Source organism: Lonchura striata, chromosome Z, assembly GCF_046129695.1.
Source record: "Lonchura striata isolate bLonStr1 chromosome Z, bLonStr1.mat, whole genome shotgun sequence".
In the NCBI taxonomy this organism is placed as follows: domain Eukaryota; kingdom Metazoa; phylum Chordata; class Aves; order Passeriformes; family Estrildidae; genus Lonchura; species Lonchura striata.
In genome coordinates this window covers 17385798-17410811 of record NC_134642.1, presented here as the reverse complement: position 1 = coordinate 17410811, position 25014 = coordinate 17385798, and the positions used below count along the sequence as shown (strand labels likewise).

The following is a 25014-nucleotide window of genomic DNA, read 5'->3' as shown; positions in this document are numbered from 1 at the left end:
AGGGCAGTTTCCATTCTATTAAATACTGACGGGGGGGGTGTCCCATTTTTTCTTTTTTGTTTTGTTTTGTTACTTGTGTTGCAAGGCTTTCACTGGACTAATTCTGCATTGGTATTTTTAAGAAAAAAATATATTGGAATTTTTCATAATAGTTTCTAATGTAACATTTACTTTTGAGAACCTAACTTGTAGGTATGTTTGCTTGTGAAGAGAGAGGTAACATAGGTAAGTGAGATTAAAGCAGAAAGGAAGAAAAACGGAACAAAACGGAATAAATCAAGCCTCTCAGACTAGAACTATGTTACTGGGTCGTAGCTTAATCAGGAGTTCTAAATCATAAATTGTCATAACTAATCTTGTCTGTACTGAGGACGCAATGAAGCAAATGAGAAAACTCACTAAGCCTGATTATGGAAATTTCCTAAAGAACCTGGGGTGTGCAGAGAGCACAATCATCATCTTTCAGTCCACCATTTTTTTCAGACTTTGTAATTCCATAGAGTATTGCAAATCCTATTATTTTTCATTTGCCAACAAGGGCAGAGTAGAAAGCAGCAGTGTTCAGTGTTTATCTGCACCACTGGATTTATTGAAACTGCCATTTCTCTAGATCATGACATATTTTGTTTCCAGATTACATCACAAAGCAGCAAAAATAAGTACATTTTAGGATATCTTCAAAAATGGTGAAGAGCACTGGAAGCAGTATAGTAAACATAGGGGAAATGACCACAAATAGGTCTGTGCCATCATTCAAAGACAGTGTGAGAGTAGGCAGAAGTGTCCTCCCCGCAGAAGAACCGTGTGGAGTGCTGCATGAGTGATGGTCCTTGTCATTGCTCGGGCCCCATCCTCACGGGTGCTGTCCTTGGCATGAGCTCACTGGAAGCCACTACTCACTAGTATCGCTCTGTGCCCCAGCCTACCTGAGCTCGTCTGGGCACTGCTACAGCTATGAAATGCCAAAGATGCGTTGGAGTGCAGTGGAGGGGGAAACCCTTCAAGTGCTGTTACTTCATGTTTTTTAGGGTTAGGCTTAGAGTTAGGGTTGTGGCACTTTGCTGCTGCCCTGCGTGGCACCACTCTTACTTCTGGGTCATGGGCTCTTGAGGGCAAGAGAGATGTGGAGCTCCTGGAGCAGGTCCAACAGAAAGCAACAAAGGTAACTAAAGAATTGGAGCATCTCTTTTGTGAGGAGAGGCTGAGAGATCTGGGCTTGTTCAGCCTCAAGAAAATATGACTGTGAGGCAGTATGTGTAAGTCTCTGAAGGGAGGGTGCCAAGAGAATGGACCAGGCTCTTCTCAGTGCCTCTGAGCAACAGGATAAGAGGGCAAAAGAGGACCACGGGCAGAAAATCATGCACAGGAAGTTCCACCTGAAATGAGGAACCTCTTTAGAGCACAGGTGACTGAGCCCCGGAGCAGACTGCCCAGAGAAGCTGTGGAGCTTCCCTCACGGGGACTAATCAAGAACAGCACGGAGAAATCCCGTGCCACGTGCTCTGCGCTGGCCCTGCTTGGCCACGGAGGCCGGGCCGGGCCACACGTCAGCCCGACCGCCCCGCGGCCGTGCGCGCCTGCGGGGCCGGGCCCGCCGGGCCTGCGCCGGGCCCCGAGCGGCGGGCGGGGCCGGGCCGCGCCCCGACCTCGGCCGGGCCGCACGGCGGCTGCGCGGGCGGACGCGCGGCCATGGAGCGCGGCGGCGGCGCGGCCGGGGGCCGGCTCCGCGCCAGCGCCGCGCAGCGCGACCGCCGCCGGCCGCCGCCGCGGGAGGACGGCGAGCCCGGCGCGGGCGGCAAGAAGCGAGGCGGGCGGCGGCCGCTGCTGCCGCTGCCCGAGGCGCGGGGGGCGCCGCTGGTGCTGCTGTACCTGCTGGGGCTGCGGGCGCTGGCGCAGGTGTCGCACCGGCAGCTGCTGAGCCGCCCGCCCGGCGCCGCCGGGCCCCGCGACTTCAGCGCCTCCCGCGCCAGGTACGGCGCGGCCGGGGTGGGTGGCGGTCCTCCGGGGCGGTCGCGTCGCGCTGGCGAGAGCTCGGGGTGATGGAACAGCGCCTCTCCCGCGGTTCAGTTCTGGGAGCCTCGTGTGGTGCTCAGTGCCTGGGAAAGCTTCTTCGCAAGTGTTCAGTTGTTGTGTCACCGAGACACAGCCGGGAAGACTAAAACTATCGCTGTAATTTCAGAGTGTTGGCGTCAGGTGTATGTGTTGATAAAAGTGTGCTTTTCCAAACATTCAGAAAATGACATATATGCATATAGAACCTTGCTAAAGGTAAAGGCTTTAGCTTCTCCATTCACTCTTCTGTTTCTTTTTAAATTGGTATGTTCAGATCAGAAAACCAATACCACGGCTTAAGATGACGGTAAGTAGTTAAAAATAAGAAGTGCTGATCGGGCTTGTATTCCCATTATAAGTTACTATCTAACTGGCTTTAGCCTCTTCTGTTTATCTTGAGTTTTGAAAGAACCACCTACAGAAATGTTACAGTTGTATGTAAGTTACATACTAAATGTTGAATGTATTGATGCTTAAGTTTAAATTTATGTCTTACAGGGGATATCTCGACAACATTACAGCAATTGGGCCCAGAACAGTTGGAAGTCCAGAAAATGAAGTTCTTGCAGTTAACTACCTCTTAGAACAAATCAGGGGAATAGAAAAAGAAAGCACGGATGCTCACAAGATATCTGTAGACATACAGAGGCCCACGGGCTCCTTCAGCATTGACTTTTTAGGAGGCTTTACTAGTTACTATGCAAACATAACCAATGTGGTAGTAAAGCTGGAACCTCGCAATGGAGCCGAGCATGCAGTGTTATCCAATTGTCACTTTGATTCCGTACCAAATACCCCGGGTAGGTCCGTGTGTTTATTCCGTGTTTCTGTGTGTGACATGAGCCGTACAGCTTGGCTCATGGATTTCTCCTACCAAATAGCCAGTGAGAATAATGCACTTGTCAGCTAGTCAACTTGGTCTCAGTGAAATTCATTGTTTAGAGTGACAGGTTGATCCTGTTAAACTCAGGATTTCACTCTGACTTTCTGGTACAGATCCTTGTTTAGATTTCTGGGAAGTTTGGTTATATCTGCCCGTCTTAAAATTCACTGCTTATGCATCTCATTCATGTGCTTTTTCCACCCATTGTCCATGTCTTTTCATACTTCTGTACTTATTTAATCCTGGTTTTCCTTTCACAGGATGCTTTGTGCAAGAGACTGTGCCCACCCCCAGTAATGAGCCTGTTTGCCCCTCCTTTTGCAGGTGTCTCAGATGTTCAGTCTGATATGCTTTAAATATGCCAGGTTTTTTTTCCTCTCCACATTCAAAGCTTCTGTCTCAAAAGACTGTAGTGATCAAAGGCTGGAGTACTGTTACTTTGATAGTGTGTATATTTTTTAATTCTATTTTGACTGTCACTGTACTCTCTTATTTTTGTTCCTCTATATTTTTAAAATCTAATCCTGTGAAATTGTTACTGCAGCAAGGGTGTAAACTGCTTTGTAAATTTGTGGGTGTAACAAAGCTAGGAAGGTATGGATCTAAAACACAAAATTTGTTGTAACACTCAGCCACAGGTGTGTGCCTCTTATTACAGTTGAAAAACACCCACAGATGGCATTCACCAATGGTGCAGGTTTTGCTGGAGTTTCTTCATTTACATCCCACGCAATATTTTATTTTTTTAGTGGTGAGCCTTCTGTTCTGCAGCATGTGTGACTAGTCTTCATTATTAAGGAAACAGTTGAGTGTTAGCTAGAGAAACAAAGCTTGTGCTGGACTCCTTCTGCTTTTTTCCTGTCCATAAATAGTATATAGAACTTCTCTTTCTCCTCAGTCATACTTGTACAACATGAGCTTCTAAATTAAGCTTAATAAATGCATGATTATTATACATGCTCTGTGGTTGAGGAACAGCAGAGATACTAATTACTGTATGTATAGTCTATGTATGTCTACCTAGATTTAGAGTATTTCACAAATGTAGTACTATGATAATTAAAAACTGTTTTCAGGTTGATGTCCTATGTAAATTGTGTGTTGATTTCTGTGGATTATAAAACAGGATTATGTTTACATCAGTTATTTTCTTCACAGTTACTCAGACACTAAAATATTTCACCAACCTTGCACAGAAGTGACAGAAACGTAGACGTGGTTTTAATAAGATTTTACAGAAAACTGCAGAGGAGCTAGAAATCATCCTGTGTGCTTGTTCTTAATCACAAAGCAGCCCAGCACTTCATAGCTGCAAGGAGCTGCTCTGCCTTTTGTTTTCTTAGTATGCCACTTGCACATTACCTAAGCAAAAGAGTCTTTGGTTTTCTCCCATATTTCTCTTAGCTATTTCCTTACAGCCCTTTTTTTCATTACTAGAAAGGTGGGCTTTTAACCAGAATCAGCATGACTCAAAGATCAGTGAGTAATAAATTTGAAAATTAGATAATAAAATATAATCTGCATGTGGTGCTTTAATACACAAAATGTGTGAAGCAAATCTCAGTAAATCATTTATTTTAGAAAATTTGTGTTCCTTGTAAAGGAAAAAACATAAACTGTGAAGTCCTAAAATATGTCTCTTATTCTGATTCTGCTACTTTTTACTTATATGTTCTATTTGATTCTTTTCTGATAAACTCAACAACAAAAACATCCTTGAAATTGCAGACATAATGTGGTTTTCTTAGTTTACCAATATCTGCTGTAAAATCTGTTACAACCTCCTGTCAGTTTTGTTGTGTATGAGGTGTTTGGGTATAGTTTCTCTGCAAGTTTCTGTAATAGTCTATGGCAGCATGGTTGCTTTTATCAGATGTAAATCTATATGGCTCTTGAAGCTAATAACTTTTATATTTCTTAGCCTCACAGCAAGACAGGCAAATCACTATTCTCACTGTAAACTATATATGTCTGCTGAGTTTTCAATATAGCATTTTAAATAAAATAACTCAGTGTGGCAAAGAGCAGACTCCTGTTAAACTGGGGTAGCAGTTAAAGTCCCTTTCAACTCAGAATGTTCTGTGATATTCTGTGGAATTAGTGAAAACCTGTGACAATCAGGGCTTTAAATCATGTATTTGGGTGATGATGTATAGAAAGCTTTTGTCAGAACTGAGAAATAATTTTTGAGAAATAAGGTAGAGAATGATGTATTGGAAAGATTTCATATTTATTTATTCTATGCAATAAACTAAAGCTAAAACCTAGACTAAGATTTATGTTTATATTAGGAATATGTAGTTTTCGTAGCAGATACTTCTTAAGTTTTGCCTGCTGACAAGCTTTGGAAAAGCTGCTCTTTTTTTTTCTTTTATGTGTAAATTGAACATTTTGAGTAGCTAACAAGTGTACCTAAATAGCATGCTGACGCTTGAACACATCATTGTTGGCATCTCAGTGCATGTCAGCAACATGTGCAACCCAGGACCACAGGAATGACGTTTAAATTTCTGTTTTCTCCCAAATTTTATTAGAATGGGACATGGAGGTGCTACACCTTGCACCGAAGTGAGGAAGGTGGGAGTTCTTGACTAAAAGATGGCTGCTTAATCAAGATGAAAAACCAGTGGGGCGTGGGAGGTGTGAGATATTAGTGTTGGTTGAGAAACTGGATTAGAGTTAAAGAGGTTTCTGCAAAGGAGGGTGGTGAAAAGCATCTGATCATGAAAATCTTTTATTATATGTATACCTTATGGAGGCTTTTAAAGGTGTGAATTCTGGTATTTCCTTAGCTATATTTTGCAATCTTAGCTTTATGTTACTTTGAAGTTTTGTCGTCCTGGTTGAATGCATTCTAACAGTGTAGAGCACTTCGGGGTGACTTGTGGGGGAGTGTTTATTTCTTGAAATTTGAGGGTGTTGACAATGAAAATTACAGCTTATTCATGTTGTATTCAGGAAAATAGGTAATTATCACATTGCTTTCCTAGTTACCTGGTTAGTCTGCTTCTCTTGAACCGTAGTGTTGGATCTGATATCTGGTCATTCACTTGCCCAATTTCAGAACATAATTTTTCTTCCAGCTGTTGCTTTCAACTAGTATAGACAGAGGGTACAAATAGGACCAGGAAATATACTAAAGCTTAACACAATTGTACTGCAGTTATATTAAAACTGAAATAACATAAACTGTTTTTCCTCTTTTGTCTTTGTTGCAAATCTGTGTGTTTGTTGTAAGCCCTGTTATTTTGCTGATTATTTTAAGGTGCCAGTGATGATGCTGTTAGCTGTGCAGTGATGCTTGAAATACTTAACACACTTTCAAAATCACCTGAGTCCCTGCAGCATGCTGTCATATTCTTATTTAATGGTGCAGAAGAAAATATTTTGCAGGTGAGAATGTGCCAGAATTAGAAATTATACATCAAAGCAGTATATTAAAATTCTTAACAAATGAAAGATATATTTTCTGTATTATCTCTTGAAATATTCATTTATTATCTGTCTAGGTGAATGTGTATAATTTCAAAGGGAAACATACAGATGGATTAAGGATATTGTCTGTATTAGTTTAAATAGAAGACTTGCATTTTCTGCATCTGTTTGTGTTTTCTGCCATGTGCCTTGAGTTATATGCAGTGTTGAATGATGGAAAACAACATTTAGGCTTGTCTGGTAGATGTTTGACCTATATTTTTTTTGTTTTCCCATCAAGGCTAGTCATGGCTTCATTACACAACATGAGTGGGCAAAATCAATCAGAGCTTTTATTAACCTGGAGGCAGCAGGTGTAGGAGGAAAAGAACTTGTTTTTCAAACAGGTATGAGCTTGCATTGTGTCCAATTTCTACACTAGGATAATTTGATAATAAATTATGCAGACTTGACAGAATATTGAAAATTATCCATAAGCAAAAGACAAGGGAACCTCTGTGCCTTTTTTCCAGTCTTGTGCAGCAATTAGATTGTTCTCAGTCTTTATATAGTTGCACGCTAAAGCACTACCACAGAAGTTGCTTCATAGATGGGAAACCTGTGGAGGGCAGAATAATAGAAGTTGTGTTTCCCTTTTAGTTGAAGATAAAAAGGGGAAAAGTATTTGGATAGTACACATACCTTAATACTCATACTTTCACATGTTCTATTTATTTTTCACAGCAGTTCTTGTAAAATCTTGGCAGGAAGATGTTGACATTAGAACTCCATCTCATGCTCAGGAAACAGCAGAACTTCTCTGTTGTAGGCTACAGTTAGACCTCTGCCCTATCCTAGCTGGGCTGCAGACTTCCTTGTACTGATGAAGCTGCTTAGCTGTTTACTTGCACTGAATGCTTAGGGGGACAGACTTTTTTCTAAACAGCAGTATTGATATGTGATACATAGATGATGGATTGGAAGGTTGGCTAAAGGTTGTGACTTCTTAATTAATGCTAAGTCTATATGGGACATGGTTTATCTGTTCTGCCTCTGAACACAATAAGCAAGAGTGGCTTAGTTTTTTTTCCCCTCAGGTGTTGCTAATTCTTTCTCTCAAGTGTGAGTCATGTATCCAACACAATTGTAGTTACTGCAGGACAAGAGTGTTAAATCTCCAGTGAGTTACTTTGTGTTATTTGTTACCATGAGAATGCATATCCTAACTGAAGTTCAAAAAATATTTGCTGTGACTTTTCTGCTCATCTTTTGTTAGGACCTGAGAACCCTTGGTTGGTACAAGCATATGTTGTTGCAGCCAAACATCCCTTTGCCTCTGTGGTGGCACAGGAAATATTTCAAAGTGGCATTATCCCAGCTGATACGGACTTCCGTATCTACAGGGATTTTGGCAACGTTCCAGGTATGTTATCAAAAGGCACGTCAATACACATTACATTTTTATAACAAGGACACTGTTGTATGGTTGACTATGTGGACATCCTCAGATTTACTCTGTCGGTCACACTGTTCCTTTCCTAAGGAAAGAGTTCTTAAATTGAGTTTGTCATATAGTTTGCTAAGGATGTTTTTAGATGACTCATGTTTTACAGAAAGAAGCTTCATGGTAGAAAAGTTTCTTGAAAACCAGGAAAATACTTCAGGGATTAGCATTACTCTATTAAATATTCTATTTTGAAACATTTTGGTACATGATATTAATAACCTGCAGGACATTTCATTGCAGGAATGAAATGTCTGTATCTAATGGAAAACCAAAATCATCATCTTTAGAGGTAGTGACATAGTTATTAATGCATCTTCATTACCCTTAGGTTTTATTTGGTTGGGGTTTTTTATCACTGGGGCTTTTGTTGTTATTTTTATTTGATTGTTGTGGGTTGGTTTATTTCCTTATTGGTGGTGATGTTTTGTTTAGGATATTTGGTTGTTGGTTTTTGGGTTTTGTCTGTTTTCTTCCATAATCAAGGACAGGACAAAAGTATTTTAGTTTGCTAATCTGTTTACAGGTTGCTATTCTTTCTGTGGAGAATGAACAGTGGTATAGAAATGTGAAATGTTCACTCAGTGTGAACATAGTTCAAAAGACTGTAAACTTCTCTAAAGTCCTTGATCTTGAACAGGTTGTCATTGTAATTACTTTCAAGAAAAGTGATATTTTTGAATTGATTATTAGTACAAAGCAGTGGTTCTGGCATATTCTGTACTGTTCTGAAGTACACTTCTAGTCTGAAAATGAAGTAGCCAATTTTGTATGTCTTCTATATCTTCTTTGTTCAGAATCGTACTTAGATGGTGAAAGATTTCTCACTGACCTCTGGGGTTTTTTAATAAATCATTTAAAAAATAATTAGGTTTAACAACTGGTTCATTCCTCAGAATTGAGACCTAATTTGCCAAAAACTCTGAGAATTCAAATTGCAGGTAGCAGCTTTTTGCGTATTTAGCTGAACAGGTGAATGGAATATACTGACTGTATAACTAATGAAGCAGAATAACCTTTGGGTTTTGGTAAATAATTAAAAAAAATAGGTTTACATGTTAGAAGTACAAAGAAGGCACCTGGTATTTTGAGAAGGTGCTCTGTAGTTCCGCAGTGCTGCTTTTTATTACTTTTCAGCATGAACATTTATTGAAGTGTTGCAAGTAAGCATTTAGCAAGCACCTTGTACATCTTTTTTGAAGCTGAGATGATCTGGGGTTTTCATGTGTTTCTCCAGTTGAGTACAGATGTCATTGGAGTTGGTACATGCAAAATGACAGGTACTTTAAAATGTTTTAAAGCTGATCTCTTTTAAAGACACTGCAAGTCCAGTTAGTTTTCCTTCTTGTTCATCTCTAAGGATAACGACTGGATTGCAAAGTAGAGCAGTGTTTTCTGTGAAGTATATGGGAGGCTTTCACATATTTGTTTTGGGGTTTTAGGATTGCATAGATTTTAAAAATGCTGCTTTTCTTTCTGTAGGAATAGATTTGGCTTTTATTGAAAATGGCTACATTTACCATACAGAATATGACACATCAGACAGAATTTTGACAGATTCCATTCAGAGAGCAGGTTGGTATTTTAACGATTCAGTAATTTACCAAAGAATAGTATTGTAGCTGCTTTTTCATTTTGCTGTAAGACTGCTATAGTATAAATTAATAACTTTAATTATACATTTAGTATACATGTTGGTTGTGTTCTCAAGAGCAGAGAATTAATTGAACACACACCTTTTAAATAAAAAGGAAATACATTTGGTCAACTTGGCAATATAAACTTTATCAGCATCCAGTATTGTTAATTAGATTTCAGAGTTGATTTCAAATCAAAGTTACTGTCTCTCCCAGTGATACCTGATTGTTCAGCATTCTGTACTCCTTTTGTCTCACTAAGTCCCATTATTGGTTGATGTTTCTCATCAGAAGCTTTTGAGTAGGTTGGTGGCATAGAGACTGATCTGCCAACAGAGTTTTGATATTAGAATGGACCTCAGTCAAACTTATGTGGTAGCACAGACTGGGTAAACAGGATTTATTTTCTACAACAGGTTGTGCTTATAGCAGGCTATTTGACAGAATGTAGTACAGAAAATGACGAAGGCCTTCAATTTCCCAGGAAAAGCTAGCATAATCCTAAATACCTCCAGGATTTTGACTATTCACTATTCAAGTTTATGCAGAAATCAGCTTAGATGACCAGCATGAGTAAGCGTTTTAAACACTTCCTTGCACCAATTTAGCTGCAGGACAGAAAGTAATGCTTTTAAATTCCTATTGCAAAAGTGCTTTTAGTGGTCATAATGGTTATATGTAGAACTTGTCCCACTCAAAAAAAAAACCCCAAAAAACCAAAAAACAAACAAACAAACAAAAAATCCCACAACTTTACAGCCAGTAAGTACTTTTAATGGTCTAGTAAAAGCAGAATGAAAGCTGAGAATGAATGATTACCTGTGTTTTGGCTTTACTGTGTGAAAGGAAAAGGTGACCTGGAGGCTACAGAGTAAAATAGCGGCCATGTCTTTACACTTATGTAGGGAAGGAAAGGCAGGTAATTCATAGTCATGAAAACCTGGAGGGGTCACTTAGTGGTGAGGAGAAGAGGATGAAGATTAGGAAATTATAAACTCTGCTATGGGTTAGCCTTCAAGTCCAGTGCTAAATATCAGAAGCGAGGAAGAGTTTATGGGCTGACAGCCTCGACTGTTGTCTTCACTGAGGTGGTGTCTAAGTGCATGAGACTTTCCAAGTATACTTACTTTGATAGCTGGATAGAATAACTCATGAAAATACTATTCTGTGTGTACTGTCAAATACCTATTAAGTATAATAATTTGTGTATTCATGCTTTTGTTAAGGATATTTCTATACAATTTTTCAGAATGGTTATATTAAAATGCTATGTAGTGCTTCATTGAATTTGATATAATTATATTGTGCATCTACTCTTTTAATAGGTGACAATATTCTGGCTGTCTTAAAATATCTAGCTACATCAGAAAAGTTGGCTAAATCTTTTGAGTATCGACATGGAAATGTTGTGTTCTTTGATATACTTGGTTTATTTGTCCTGGCTTATCCTGCTCGTGTTGGCACAATTATGAACTATGTCACATCAGCAATTGCTTTTTTTTATTTAAGCAAAAAAGTATTACAGCCAAAACCCAGAGGTAAGTCTAAGTGATTTTTGGTTTGGGTTTTTTTTTTGGGGGGGGGGGGAGTTGTTTTGTTGTTTTTTGACCTTTTTTTTTTTTTCTAATTGCATTACTCTTCAACAAATAGCAATTACTAGATGCAAAAGTCTCGTTGAAAAAGTGTTCAGGCCATTACAGCATCTGGCTAGTTGAACTTCAGAAATAAATTTTAGATGTGCAGCATCCGATAGGAGTTGCTCTGTGTTTAAATTTTGCATCTCAATATTAATGATAGTGAAAGAATATTATAGGCCTAGATGTCAAGCATTTATGAATCCTGATTTTGTATCTTAACATTTAATGAAGATTAAAATTTAATCTTAAAGATCTGTAAATTGAAAAAAAATGGACCATATAATTATATTTTTTTTGTTAATTCAGATACGATGTCAGAACTGTGTTTCTTCAATACCTGTATATAGATAGGACCAAGTAAGAAAAAAAATGGGGAAAAATGACAGCAAAGTTTAATAGAAAGTGTAAACCAACTTAAAGCTAGTTAGAGCTTCTTAGCATGTGTAGGAACATGCCTGTTTAAAAGAAATAAGGCTTAAGAAATCACACCCATCTCCTCCTCAAAATTCAGAAAATATTGGAATAAGAAAATGTTACAAGAAAAACAACTCCAATTTTTTGTTGTTCTTGGAGGGAATGAGGAGGGGGGCTTTGGGTGGTTTGTTTGGTTTGATTTTGGTTTTTTTTCGGGGGAGAGTTTTATTTTGGTTTGGAGTTTTTGTGGTTGTTTTAGTTGGGTTTCTTGTTGGACATTTTTGTATACTTAAAAGTGAAACGGTGGCTCCACCAGCCTCCTAGTAATCTGCAAATTACACCAGTATTCTGGAATAAACATTGCAGCGGGGATGTGTGCAAATAGGCATGCAGTGATTAGGTGAAGTGATGCAAACTGTGCTGTTAAGTTAACTTCACAGGGGATCCCTTTATTTTGGTCATTAGTTACACTATCGGGTAATTAAATTTTTTATGATAGTTTGCAGTAGAATACACAAGTGTTGAAGTAAACTTTTTTCTTCTTCATAGCTGTTTATAATCTGAAGAAGTTACTGACTGCATTCAGTTTAACCCTGATGAGCTGGGTGTGCACACTGGTGGCAGTCCTTATGGTGGCAGTGTTTGTCTCCTTCATTGGACGGGCTCTTTCATGGTACACCCACTTCTATGTTTCTGTGTCTCTCTATGGCACTGCAGCTGCAGCTAAGCTCATTCTTGTGCACATGCTAGCCAAGAAGTTCTTCTACAAGGTAGGCAAGTCTTTGTTGTTATTGTTGAAGGGCAATGAGGTGTTTAATCTGTGGAAGACAGATGTGTGCTGCTTAAAAAAAAAAGCAAAAGGTTTTTAGTATTTAAAGTGTCACTGTAAAAAATTACTTCATCTAAACATAGAGATTGTTCTGCTAAATCAGAGAGGTAAAAGCTATGTAATTTAAGGCAGCTTTGACCTTTAGGAGATGTTTCAGAAAAAAGGGAGGAGCCTTTTTGACTTGTGTCGCAGCAGCCCCAGGCAGTGCCACAGGCTGGGGCAGAGTGGCTGCAGAGCTGCCCACAGGAAAAGGCCCTGGGGGTGCTGGTGACAGCAGCTGAGCATGAGCCAGCAGTGCCCAGGTGGCCAAGAGGGACAATGGCATCCTGGGCTGTGCCAGCAACAGAGTGGCCAGCAGGAGCAGGGCAGGGATTGTCCCCTGTGCTCAGCACTGGTGAGGCCACACCTCTAATCCTGTGTTCATTTTTGGGGCCCTCAGTACAAGAAGGTAATTTTGGTGCTGGAGCATGTCCAGAGAAGGGCAATGGAGCTGGTGAAGGGTCTGGAGCACAAGTCCTGTGAGGAGCAGCTGATGGAGCTGGGGTTGTTCAGGCTGGAGAAAAGGAGGCTCAGGGGCACATCACAACTCTACAGCTGCCTGACAGGAGGGTACAGCCAGGTGGGGTTTGGCCTCTTCCTCCAGACAACAAGGGACAGAACAAGAAGGAATGTCAAGTTATACCAGGGAAGGTTCAGATTAGATATTAAGAGACATTTCTTTTTGGAAAGGATTATCAAGCTCTGAAACAGGCTCCCGGGAAAAGGGCTGGGTCACCATCCCTGGAAGTATTTAAAAGGTATCTAGATGTGGAACTTAGGGAAATGGTTGACCAGTGGCCTTGGAAATGCAAAGCTTAGATCAAATGATCTCAAAGGCATTTTCCAACCTAAACAATTCTGTGGTTATTCTGATTTATAGTTATTTTGACCACAGCTGGAGATGGAACAGAGCTCTTGGTTGTCTGTATTCTTCTCTGCAATAGGTAAAAGTCATTTAGACCCCTGCAAAGCTCAGTAGGATTTGGTGTATTACTTTTCCATTGTTGTCATTTGCCATGATTACTGTCTGTCTACCTGTTTTGCTTAGTATTCTTTTTTATGGACTAAGCAATGCAATTTAACTTGTGTAATAATTTTATAATTATAATAGTCTCATATAGTTTTGTGTTAATATGAGTAATTGAGGTATCTGATAGATGACACTCTTCCAGGGTGGAGGTTGACTACTCAGGCCTGCTAGGTTGAGGATTTAGGTGCAGTAATATTTAGTCATTCAGCTTGCTGTAATTTATACCATCTCAGCCATTTGGATGGCTTTTGGACAAGGGAATTTAGGAAGCCTTAGCTGTCATCTAAATACAAATGTTTTAAAAAGTTTTGAGAACTTCATGCCATTTGATGGAATGAAAAATTCTGAGTGGATCCATCGTATCTTTCTGTGGAAGTAGGTTTGTTGAAATTTTTGGGGGAAAGGGAGTGTTAAGTGGTGCACGTATGTTACTAAATAGATGTATTTCGTGTGTTCCCTTTGTGGAAAAGATGAGCCATTTATAAAATAGATGCAATGTTACCACTTTCCAGTGGTCTGGATGAGCTGGCTTTACATTCATTAGCTGTTAAGACATTTCAGGCTTTAGATCTCATGCCTACTGATTGCCTAATCATCAGAGCAACCATCTGAAAATCAGAAGTGTTGCATGCTGTGGCTTGCACCACGCTGTACAGTTAATGTTGCTTCTGTAACTTGCATTTGACTTAAAAGTTGCATTAAAATTTTGGAAGCCAATCTCTTCCTTGGCTATCAGAGGCAGTGCCTATTCGTGGCTCAACAACTTGTGACTTGATAAGCTTTGTGTTTTGAAATAGGTTTGGCAACTTCTTTGTTTCTTCACTCTCCTCTTTTTTTCCTTCTTGCCCTGAAACTGAAGGAGGAGCTTTCTGATTAACATTGTTCATGCAAGCAGTCCCTTGTGCTACTGGCAGGGTTTGCTGTTCAGAATCGTGCACTGCAAACACTGCAGGATTGCCCATGTAACTTAAAAAAAACCCCAAACTCAAAGCAAGTCATATTTTTGATGGTTACATTTTTTCTTTCCCCAATCCCCCCTGAAACATACCTGCTGTTGTCTCACATATGATGTTGTGTATTCAAAACAAATATTATATTTTAATAAACAGACTTCTGAAGTGACAGCCTGTGTCATGACCTAAAAATTCACCAGTATAATATTTGTACTCTAATAACAGTGCTTGTGTAAAACTAGTTTACATTCTGAGGAGGTCCAGATAATGTTTTCACCCTTAAGTATTACATAGTTTTTTTAATATGCTGTGTTACTTTTTTTTGAAAAAAGGCACTCTTCACCTGAAACACTAACCTTGTGTATTCTTTGGTATTATCATTTGTACATTCCCTTCCTCCTTCTTCCCCAGCCTATGTAATCTCTTTTTCAAGTTATGTCAGCAGATTTAGAAAACTAATAAAAAAATACACTGTCATGGATAATTCTGTATGGTGAGATGGTGCTTGTCAAAATTGTTTTTTGCCCAAGGAAAACAATTACATACATATTCAGAACGAATTTGGATTTTTCTGTATGTTCTCATGAGATGGGATCTATGGAATGTGTACAGTAATTAAATGTATTTCTTCTTTTTTGTTACAGAATGTGAATGAGCAGTTCCTGGGAGATGTTTTTTTTGATGCCTCATTGATGATTTGGTCAATAGTATTGGCTGTGATGACTCAGATGGGCCTTTGTTCAGCATTCATTTGTACATTATGGGTAGCATTTCCTTTACTCACTAAGCTGATGATCCACAAGGAATTCAGCCAAAAAGGTATGGGTTTTGAGGGGCAGAAATTATGTTTTTAAACTTGTACCCCTACTCTTATTTAAGCAAAAGAAATTACAAACATTGACTTTGAGTAGTCAAATTAACTAAGTCACATTTTTGTTACTAAAATAGTGTTCTTGAACTAAAGACAGTTTGGGAAGCTATAAAAAAATACACTGAAAAACATCCCATGTCTCAGGTTAAAATAATAGTATGCGAGTATATTAATTAGTGATCAGAATTTTGATGAACAGTTAAAGGTTCATAAAAATATTGTAATATTTAAATGATGCTTGGGACAGAAAACATGTTTAAATTTTTTTATAATACAAGATTAATTTTGAGGTGGTTTTGAAAATTGTTCTGGCGTTGGCTGTGCAAAACGAGATCTTCTTCCCATATCCATGTCAGGCATTGGGACCAATATTGTGCATTGGGACTTGCAGTAGTATATCCTTGTGAATATATCAGTTAGGCTGTGTGTTTTATGTCCTTTTTAGCTTCTACATTCTTGTATTTTATTTCTTCCTGTTCTGTATAGGTGCCACAATTAAGTTCATTTTGATGTACATGCTGGGGATGTTTGTTCCCTATCTATATATGCTGTATCTTAGTTGGACTGTGTTTGAAATGTTTACACCAGTCATGGGACGAAGTGGTTCAGAAATTCCACCAGATATGGTGTTAGCAGGATTTATTGTGATCTTCACTATGATCCTGTCTTCCTATTTTGTAAGTAGAATTTCTAAATGTTGTTTAAAACTCTTAGGCTTTCTCTATAGTTTAGAATAAGATGGGATTTTAAATTAATACTGGAAGTTAGTGATAATTTTACAGTATCTTAAATGTTACAGGAAATTTCTAGAACATGTGTCAAAGATTCCATGGTTTGTATTAGTCAAAGGAAGGTCATTGAAGCAGAGCTTATATTGCTGGTGTGATGATGTAGTAAAGACTGATGTAAAATATGAAAGTAAAGCTGAATTTTGAGCAGAGATTCATTTTAGGTGTAATATATGACTGAATAATACATATACAAACTTCAAAAAGAATACTCAAATTTGTGGGCTTTTTCTGCTGCCATAGAACATAGAAAGATTCTGTTGGGGTTTTTTGTTGTTGTTGGCAGATGTTTTAAAAACAGGAAAGTTTTGAAAGTTCCAGGAAGTACTCACTTTATTCCTTTTTATAAAATAAATAACTTAAAAATACTAGTTTTAAATACTGAGATTTTTAAAAAGTGTCTTGTATGAGGTGGTATTTGCAATTATGTCTTTTTAATGTGCCTTCAGTTCCATAATTGAATTTTAGAATTATACAAGTAATGTTTTATATCTGAATGTTGCAGTTTTATAACTGGACTGTTTTTTTATTCTCTAGATTAACTTCATTTACCTTGTCAAAAGCACAAAAACGACGCTAATAACTTTAACTACGGTGTTTGTGGTCACTCTGATTCTCGTTTGTAGTGGAATTTTCTTTCCTTACAGTTCTAATGCGGCTAACCCAAAGCCTAAGCGAGTCTTTCTCCAGGTAAGAAAAGCTTTGCATGTTGTATTGCCTCTTTTGGTTGCAAGCGTGTTTAGTTTTTTCAAGGATTAATATCCCCTTTCTCTCTTGCTTTTAAAGCTCTAATGATTATTCCCTGGATTTGAAACAATTGCTAATGCTTCCCTTGTTCACTCTCAGTGTTCAGCTCATCTGTGTCAGAAGAGCGGGGTGTTTTAGGGGGTTTTAAGTGGACGAATTGTGTAAACAGTGGTAATTTAAAAAGTGAATGTGGTTTGAGGTGGGCTAAAACATGTGGTTTGAGGTGGGCTAAAACAGTCATCTTCTGATGGTGTTTTTATGGTATGTTTCTTATCTGAGTAATTCTTGCATTTATATTCATCAATACTCAGATATGTGTTCAGTGCTGAAAGGTCTGAAACTGGAAAGATTCAGTACTCAAAATGCAGTAGACCTTAAGGATTCACACAGAGAATATTTCAGAATCAACTCTGATTCTTGCAAACTCCAGCGGCTCCATTATCTTTCTGTGTTTGTTTTTTTTTTTTTTTCTTCTAGCATACAAGCAGAAGATTTCATGATCTAGATGGAAATGTGGTTAAAAGTGATTCTGGTATATGGATTAATGGGTTTGATTATAATGGAATATCTCACATAACTCCCCATGTACCTGAAATCAATGACACCATTAGAACTCCATGTGAGGAGCAGGCTCCCTTCTGTGGCCTTCCTTGGATTCTGCCAGTGCATTTCATGTTCCGGTTCGTGTGAACTTTGCTTCACTTGAGCATTTACTGCAAAATACAGGGGTCATTCATGCAATTTCACTTATATAACGGAAGAAAAATTAGGCGTAATCTTGGTCTAAAAGTAAATAATCCTTCCTCTTCAGAAGACAAACTTTTACCTAGGTGGTGTGTCTTCTGCCATGGGTCTGCTGCAGGAGCTGTAGAAATTGATGTGTGGAAATTAGATGAAAGCACCAGCGGAGAAAAAGGTGAAGGGATGGTCTCTTAAAGGGCACTTCAGAGGAGGAGGATATATGTCATCTCTCTTCATCCCTTCCTTCACTGCAGCTGAGCAGAGGATTTTAGAGTAGAAGGTTTCCACAGAAGGAAACCAGCTGCTGTGGATGTTTCTCACACCTCAAGAATCTTGAGAGCAAAAGTTTAGCTGTTTGAAGGTGAAAATAGTCTCACTCGTTTGTTTAGTAATTTAAGGCAGATTAAGGTAATGAATTGATTCACTGGTGATTATTTTTCTATTAATATGCCCTTTAAATATTTGTCTGGCCAAAAGCTGATTTTACCTGCCTTTTGCTAGAATCAACACCTTTTGAATAATTCACGTAGTAGCAGCACAGTCAGCTGTACTAGGAAGAAACTTCTTGTCTTCTAATGTTTAGTAGCTCAGGGTGTCGCATTGAGAATAACTTGAAACTTATTTTTCTACACAGGAAAAACTGGTATCTTCCCGCTTCAGAAATTTTGCCAAGAAGCCCCATTCAGTTTAAACTTCTGTCTAAGAAGATGATACCCTGGAACTCTGTGAGGTTAAGCTTTGAAGTATCTGGTGAGTGACTGAAGCTTCTGGTTTATGATCTATGTTTATTTTTATGCCCGTAATAAGTCAAGCTTTGACTCCATTACTGCAGGTTCTAGTGCTGTTCACAAGAATTCTGAAATTAGCATTAATTCAGTTTCATAGCACATTAGAGGCTGTGAGTAGTGTCGTGCAGTTCTTATTTCTGGGACTGGTAACCTCATCTGTCTTGAGTAAGTCTTGATTGTTTTACAGAAGGTCTTTTCTAAACTGGATCTTGTAGCATTTTATATGTTAATATGTATAAGACTTTTTTATCTTAATTATTATAAAATGTCCTGTATTCCTCTGTTACATCATTATCTCACTTATCCCAATGCTTAGAAAAAACTGGAGCATCTTCTGCAGAGAACTCGTTTCTGTGGTGCTTTGGGAGACAGGAATGGTAGTTCAGGGGTGCCCTGCTGCTGTGTGGGAAGGCAGGGGGTTCTCTCTGCCCACTGGCACAGTCTCTGTCCGCAGGCCCGAGCCACATGTCCCTGTACGTGCGGCCGCGCGCGGGCGCGGCGCTGTCCCGCTGGTCCCTCGGGGATGGAGTGCCGGTCGCCAGCCTGGGGGGAGACTACTTCGTGTTCTACTCGCGCGGGCTGCGCGCGGCTCCCTGGCACTTCTGGGTGGAGCTGACGGTGAGTGCGGCACCGCTGCAAACCTGCTGAAGCCTTGGTCCACCCTCTTCCCACCGTGGCTCTGTGAAAAATGTCTCAGTAACTCCCTAATGCTTTGCTTTATTTGGTAGATTCTAGTATCCCTCTTTTGATATGTCGGCATTATAGATCAGCTCCCATGTATTTTCCATGAGTAGTCCGCCAATTTGGCTGCCGAGGGAAAAATATTTTTCTTGTCTGCATGGTCTTTGATCATAAGCTTTGATTCCTCTGATCTTAACCTCACAGTCCTTGAAGTTTTATCTTTACTACTGGTATTTCAGAGTTGATTATTACTATGAGTAGTTCTCTTTCCCTTTATTTTCTCTTGTTTGCTTGGTTTTGGGAAATTACAGGATCCTTGGTGGAAAATGTATCTGTCTTGAAGCTGAAGAGAGATCTAAAAGCTTTGTTTTCTGAATTTTCTTTTACGTTATTTTCAGATGGAAGCAAGGCTTATTTATTATCTGCCTCCCCACCCTTCTAACTTGCAAAGGAATATTTTTTGCAGACCTGTATGTTTTTAATGTAGGTTTAACAGTGTCTTATCCTTTGAGTAATTATTACAGGTATCTTTGAAAGTTCAGAAGGTCTAATTTTCCTTCCTAAACCAGGCTGTCTAAACATAAATAATCCTCAGAGGGTACTCAATAAGGCAGACTGGAGTCTCAAGTATGACAAGTCTTGCAAGTCTGACAGAGGCAAAGCTAAGCAGAAGAGGCTGTATATCCTCAGGATTGCCAGAAGGATCAGTGTAAATACTGTGTTGGAGTCCTTATCTTGATTTGTCAGCAAAACAGCTACTGAACTAGGAGCACGTGGAAGCTGTGTAACACATCAGAGGCACTAAATATCTAAACATGTGGTTGCCAGTTCATTTCAAATGGAACTTGTCATGTAGTCAGACTGATGTGTTGAAGATAGAAAGTGTTTTAATGTAGAGGACAAAAAACTGCAGGATGGATTTTCTTGTATGGATATTGTCTGTAGAAAACTGCATCTGAATTGATCTCATGTTTTAAGTGTCAGGAACAATCATAAAGACTGTGTTGTCCTTTTCTCACTTTCAGGCCCCAGAGAAGCATTCTGATGGAATAGTCTCCCTCGCCATAGCAGCACATTACTTTTTTGGGGAAGATCAAAAGTCACCTCAACTCTATGCCTTACTGGAGAGGTTTCCAGACTGGACGTTTTCTTCTGGCTGGTCCTGTACCTATGACCTTTTTGTCTTCTAATTTTTACAACAATTCTGCAGGGCTAATAGGATTATCTCTAATGCAGCATGCCCTTGTGGCAAGCACTTTGTAACAAGATGCCAGAGACTTCAGCAAGAATTTAAAATACTTCAGCAAAAGGTGTTTCTTTGGCAGTCTGACTATTTAAAGACTACTGCTATCTTGGGGATATAACAATACTTTTCTGAATGCAGTTCACCTTGGCTCTTCCACTGAAGTGGCAGTTTGGCTAGTGAGTTTCTTAAAATGAAAACTGCACTTGACGAGGTAATATTTGCATAATAAATAGTGGCAATTGTAATGGAAGGGCTTCATGGAATTATTTTGATATTATGTAAAATAAAACCTTACTTCACTGATACTTGGAGTGTAACCTACCAATCCTATCTGTCCTATTCAAGTCTGATCTCCAGCTAGAAGGTGTTTGTTCCTGTGGGAGCATGGCAGAGGTGGCAAAGTCCTGAGCATTACTTTTGTCACTGGATGAAGACACTGAAAGCTGTGGTACTCATGTAGGTTGTGTTGAGTCCTTGGCAAATGCACAATGCAGAGAATCAATATTATGATGGGATGTGGTAATTGTTTACCCAAATGGTATGTTTCTGTTAAAAAACTTAGTTCTACCCCTTTTCCTGTCTCTTTGGTGTTAACAGCATGAGTGGCTTAGTTCAGTCTAACTACCATCTTGTGGTTTTGTTCCTATTTGGATCTTTCATTATCAACACAAGAGTGTGTGACTTGCTCTCTCATACATAAGAATTCTAAGTCTTCACTCCTTTAAGTGGATGTCTTATAACTAATCTACTCTAAATTTTAAGTTTCTTTCCAATTTATTAGAATTGGCTAATTTTGGTATCTCCTTTGGAGAAACTTCTTTGGTAGTGTGTCAATATTGCACTTCCTAATACATTTTACTATTTCTTAAAATAAAGTTTCCTTTCCTTAAGGAAAAGCACCTAAGAGAGTAATTTTGTAAAGGTGTCTAATATTCTGGATTGCTCTTATTTTATTTTCAAAGGATCGATTTTATAAATGACTGTATTTTGGAGTATCTTCCAATTTTTATTGGCAAGCTTTGAAATCAGAAGCTACTGACCTCTTTTTTTATACTTACCGGATTTTTGAGTTTTTTTAGTGCAGTGTTTAATAGTTAAGGGCAATTTCTGAAATTCAAAGAACTTGGTGTACCTGAAGGAACTTAATGTTTTTTTCCAAATTATACATAAAAAAATGGGCTATATCAATACCACACTACAAATTTAAATATTTTTTTTTAATCTCATGAGTATTGCCTAATGTTGTGCAGAGCAGATTTTGTGCAGGCATCATCATTTCAAGTTAGAAACATGCTAGGACTGATAAGTTTGTAGAGCACATGAAAGAAAACTGTGTGAGTTAGTTTGTGTGAGCTGTGATGGATAACAACTCTCCAGTCCAGAATTTTTCCTTTGGATTGTTTTGTAGTTGTGTGTAATAGTGGAAAGAACCAGTGTCATTGGTGCAAGGGACATTAACAAAGATTGTCAACTCATGGGCTAGGGTAAGACGTTTAGTTACTGCAATCATAATGAACTGGCCATCAGTACCTTAAAACCTGTGGGTTTATACAGTAATGTGCATTAATCATCACTCACTTGATTGTATCTGATTTGAAAGTATAATCCCTGTATTATTTAGAAGTGCTATTAATGATTTGAAAATCAGAGTTATGAACTAAAACTCCTGTTTCTTGGGTCTCAACAAATGTGTTGTACTGTACTCTAGCTGATGCACAGCTAATTAATTAAAGCTGCACTGATATTTGCCATCTTCCTCAGTTTTGAGTTTTGCTTATGATTCAAAGCTTTGGAAGTGCTGTGTGAAGAATTCATACTGGGAGCCAAAAATATAAAAATGCCTGTTGGCAATTTCTGAAACTTTTTAAGTGAAGCAATAACTTCTGCTGTCTCAGGATTTAATCCTTGTTAAATAAATCTATTATGAGGTATGTCTGGTTTGTTGCAAATTTCTGTCTTTGTAAATAAAAGCAAAACTCTATTGGTGACTTGATTTTTAGCATAATTAAAGGCTATATATTTGAATTTTCATTCATTGCAGTAATGTTTTACTTGACCTTGGGGTAGAAACAGTGCTGAGGTGCTGGGTTAGACAGGTAGTGTTTAGAGCTGTGTGGAAGATAAGCTTGACCAAAGAATGCAAAAATCATCTGAGCTGAGAAAAGTTAAAATGGGAATTCTGTCTGGTTTCCTGGAGAGGAAGGTGGTTTTTGAAAAAGATGTGATACAGAGGAGTCACTGGTAACCAAGCTAAGTATTATTTGCAAAACTGATGGTTGAGACCAGTCTTATTGTTAACCTGTGACAAAAAAACAGCATGGAAAAATTCACTGTTTTTGTCCATCTGCTTCCCTATTCAAGTATAAGCAGATAAATCTTCTGTTACTGTGGGTTACTACTTCTAAAAAAACATTCTGTGATTTACTCTTTGAAATGTATGAAATGCAAGCAGCTCGTAATTTTAAGGATACCAGGATGTAGAGTAGAAACATTATTCTTAGTAGAGGCAGTAAATGGTTAGAATTGCCTTATGCTCATTGGAAACAATTTACATCCACAGCATTTTCTAAATTGCTTTCTTCTGTTTTTCCCTCATTTTGATGGATTTGAGACTCTGCTGTTTTCTATTAAAATACATATTTCTGAAGCTGAGTACTAAGCACTTTATCAATTTAAGTAAAGGAAGCCCCTACATGTTGTTGTTACACAATCTAGTGCATCCTTACAGTGTGTCCCCGTACCTTCAAGATTGTCAAGCAGAAGCATGCATTTGAAGAAAGAAGTGTTGGGATAGGTGCAATGAACAGGAAAATTTCAGCTATCATACACAAACTGATGGACTGTTGAGCTGAGTGGGGCTGTTCTGTGCTAGTAAGACCTGTCTTAAATGTCTCAGTCTGTGCTGGATTGCAGTTCTCCTGGAGAAACACTAATCAAATAGAGATCTAGCAAGTCTATACAGAGGTAGTTGTAGCAGTTGGGATGTAGCTGAAGAACAGTTTACCTGCATGGCAAAGCTGTTCCATACTTTTCTCCCTTGAGGGCTGAACATAATCTGACTTGATAATTGGAAGGGACCTGCAGGATGACCTGTTTTAGAACTTAGTATGTGGTCTTGGTAGAGAATGGTAGGAAGACAGGCAACATCAGTAAACCTAGGTTCTGTGGTTTGTGTCAATTTATGTAACTCTGGCTTCCATTTTGAAGACAGAACATTCATTCTCAACCTTCATGTAAACCTGGAAATTAGCCAGGCTCTTCTGTTCACTGTGGAAGAGGTTCTGTTGGGCTGCAGCTCTTCATGGTCTATCAAAGCTGTGGGTGCAGCTTGAGAACATGCTGAGCATTAAAGCAGAGTCTTGAGCAGGAAGTACAAGCCAGTTTAGGAAGATCTGTATTTCAAGCAGGATGTCAAGCATCAGTGTTCATTAGCAAACATTTTTTAAAAAAATTCAGTTGCAGAAAGATGAGTCAGTCTTAAAAACAAGCAGTAATTCATCTAAAAAGGGATCGTTCTTTCAATCTATTCTGAGAATGAAACAAATAGAAGCTTCAAAGCCAGTAAGTGCACAGGTGAATTTAAGTAACCATCTTAGAAAGCTGCCCATGAAGAGTTTACTTGGAGATGTTTTTTCAAGGGAAAGGTGGTGGTTTGTTCTGTTTGAGTATCTTGGTTCGTTTTTGCAGCTTTCGGGGGTCACTCGCCGCTGTCCCCCGTCCCTCCCCGGCCCCCCGGGACCCTCCGGCTAGCTGTCCCCTCCGGGGCCGGGGTTTTCCGCGGTCCCGCTGCCCTGGGCTTACCAGGCAGCGGCTGGGTTAGCACGGTCCGAGCTGCGGCGCTGCCTCAGTCGCCGCTAGGATTCGAGATAAAGAGACCAAGAGAGACCAATGGTATGCTTGTCCAGAGAGATTGTATTGCCTGAAGCATTGCAGTGACCAAAGGCCCTGGGCTATTGCCCAGATACAGTTTTATACAGCAAAATTAAGAGATACGGTCTAAACAATAGAGACAGTGTTCAGCTAAGGCACATCAGAACCACCCCAGGGGCCAGGTCCAATGGGAACTGCTCAGGGGTGGGGAGAAGGGGGTTTACATAAAGATACTGAAGCGAAACTTTCCTGAAACAATGGGGCATACATAAGTGTATCTTTTCCTCAGTTTCCCATTCCCAAGGCCTTTCTAAAACCCTTCCTCCACACTACTGCCAGCGTGATAGTAACAGTTTTGTTTCAAAGTTTTTGTTTTGTATTTTTTGGTGGGTTTTTTGTTTTATCCTTTTGTATTTGTTGGGTTATTTTGTGTGGTTTGGAGTTTTTTGGACAGGAAACAATAACTTGAAAAAAGGAAAGAGTCGTTATGTGCCTTGTGTCTGCTATGTAGTAGCTGTAGGCTCCAACTGTGGACTTTTAGAAGTCTTCTCTCAGTGCTTTCTGAATAAGTAAGCCCAAAGAGTTTTCCATTTCAGGGGTTACATGATAAATAGAACACTCAACCAGTTTGTCTCTCTTTTGTCTGCTGAGACACTGGGATGACTTAGACCACTCACCCTGTGCTGCCATTCCTGTCACTGCCTACTAGAGTACTTCAAAAGTGTTCAGCTCTAGGATAGGAAGCTGAGACAGTAGGTTGCAGCTGTTGCCTTTATGTTCCCTCTTACTTGTGGGAAATCCATCCAGTTGAAAGCTTATGACCATCAGCAAGTTACTCTTCATCTTTTATAATATCATTATAGCCACAGACAACTTCTCCCTTCAGTTTA

The 25014-nt window shown here is 39.1% G+C and overlaps 1 protein-coding gene across 1 annotated transcript; it reads left to right on the top strand.

The window, feature by feature from the left end:
- Window positions 1-1689: 1689 nt before the first annotated feature.
- On the top strand, window positions 1690-22285 carry ERMP1 (endoplasmic reticulum metallopeptidase 1). Its single transcript, XM_031507334.2, has 15 exons — window positions 1690-1970; window positions 2551-2852; window positions 6201-6328; window positions 6651-6756; window positions 7626-7772; window positions 9336-9428; window positions 10816-11028; window positions 12091-12311; window positions 15037-15211; window positions 15750-15940; window positions 16589-16741; window positions 17276-17478; window positions 18174-18289; window positions 18782-18945; window positions 20034-22285. The coding sequence occupies exons 1-15, from the start codon at window positions 1690-1692 to the stop codon at window positions 20196-20198; spliced, it is 2658 nt and encodes an 885-aa protein (XP_031363194.2). The 3' UTR covers window positions 20199-22285.
- Window positions 22286-25014: the final 2729 nt, after the last annotated feature.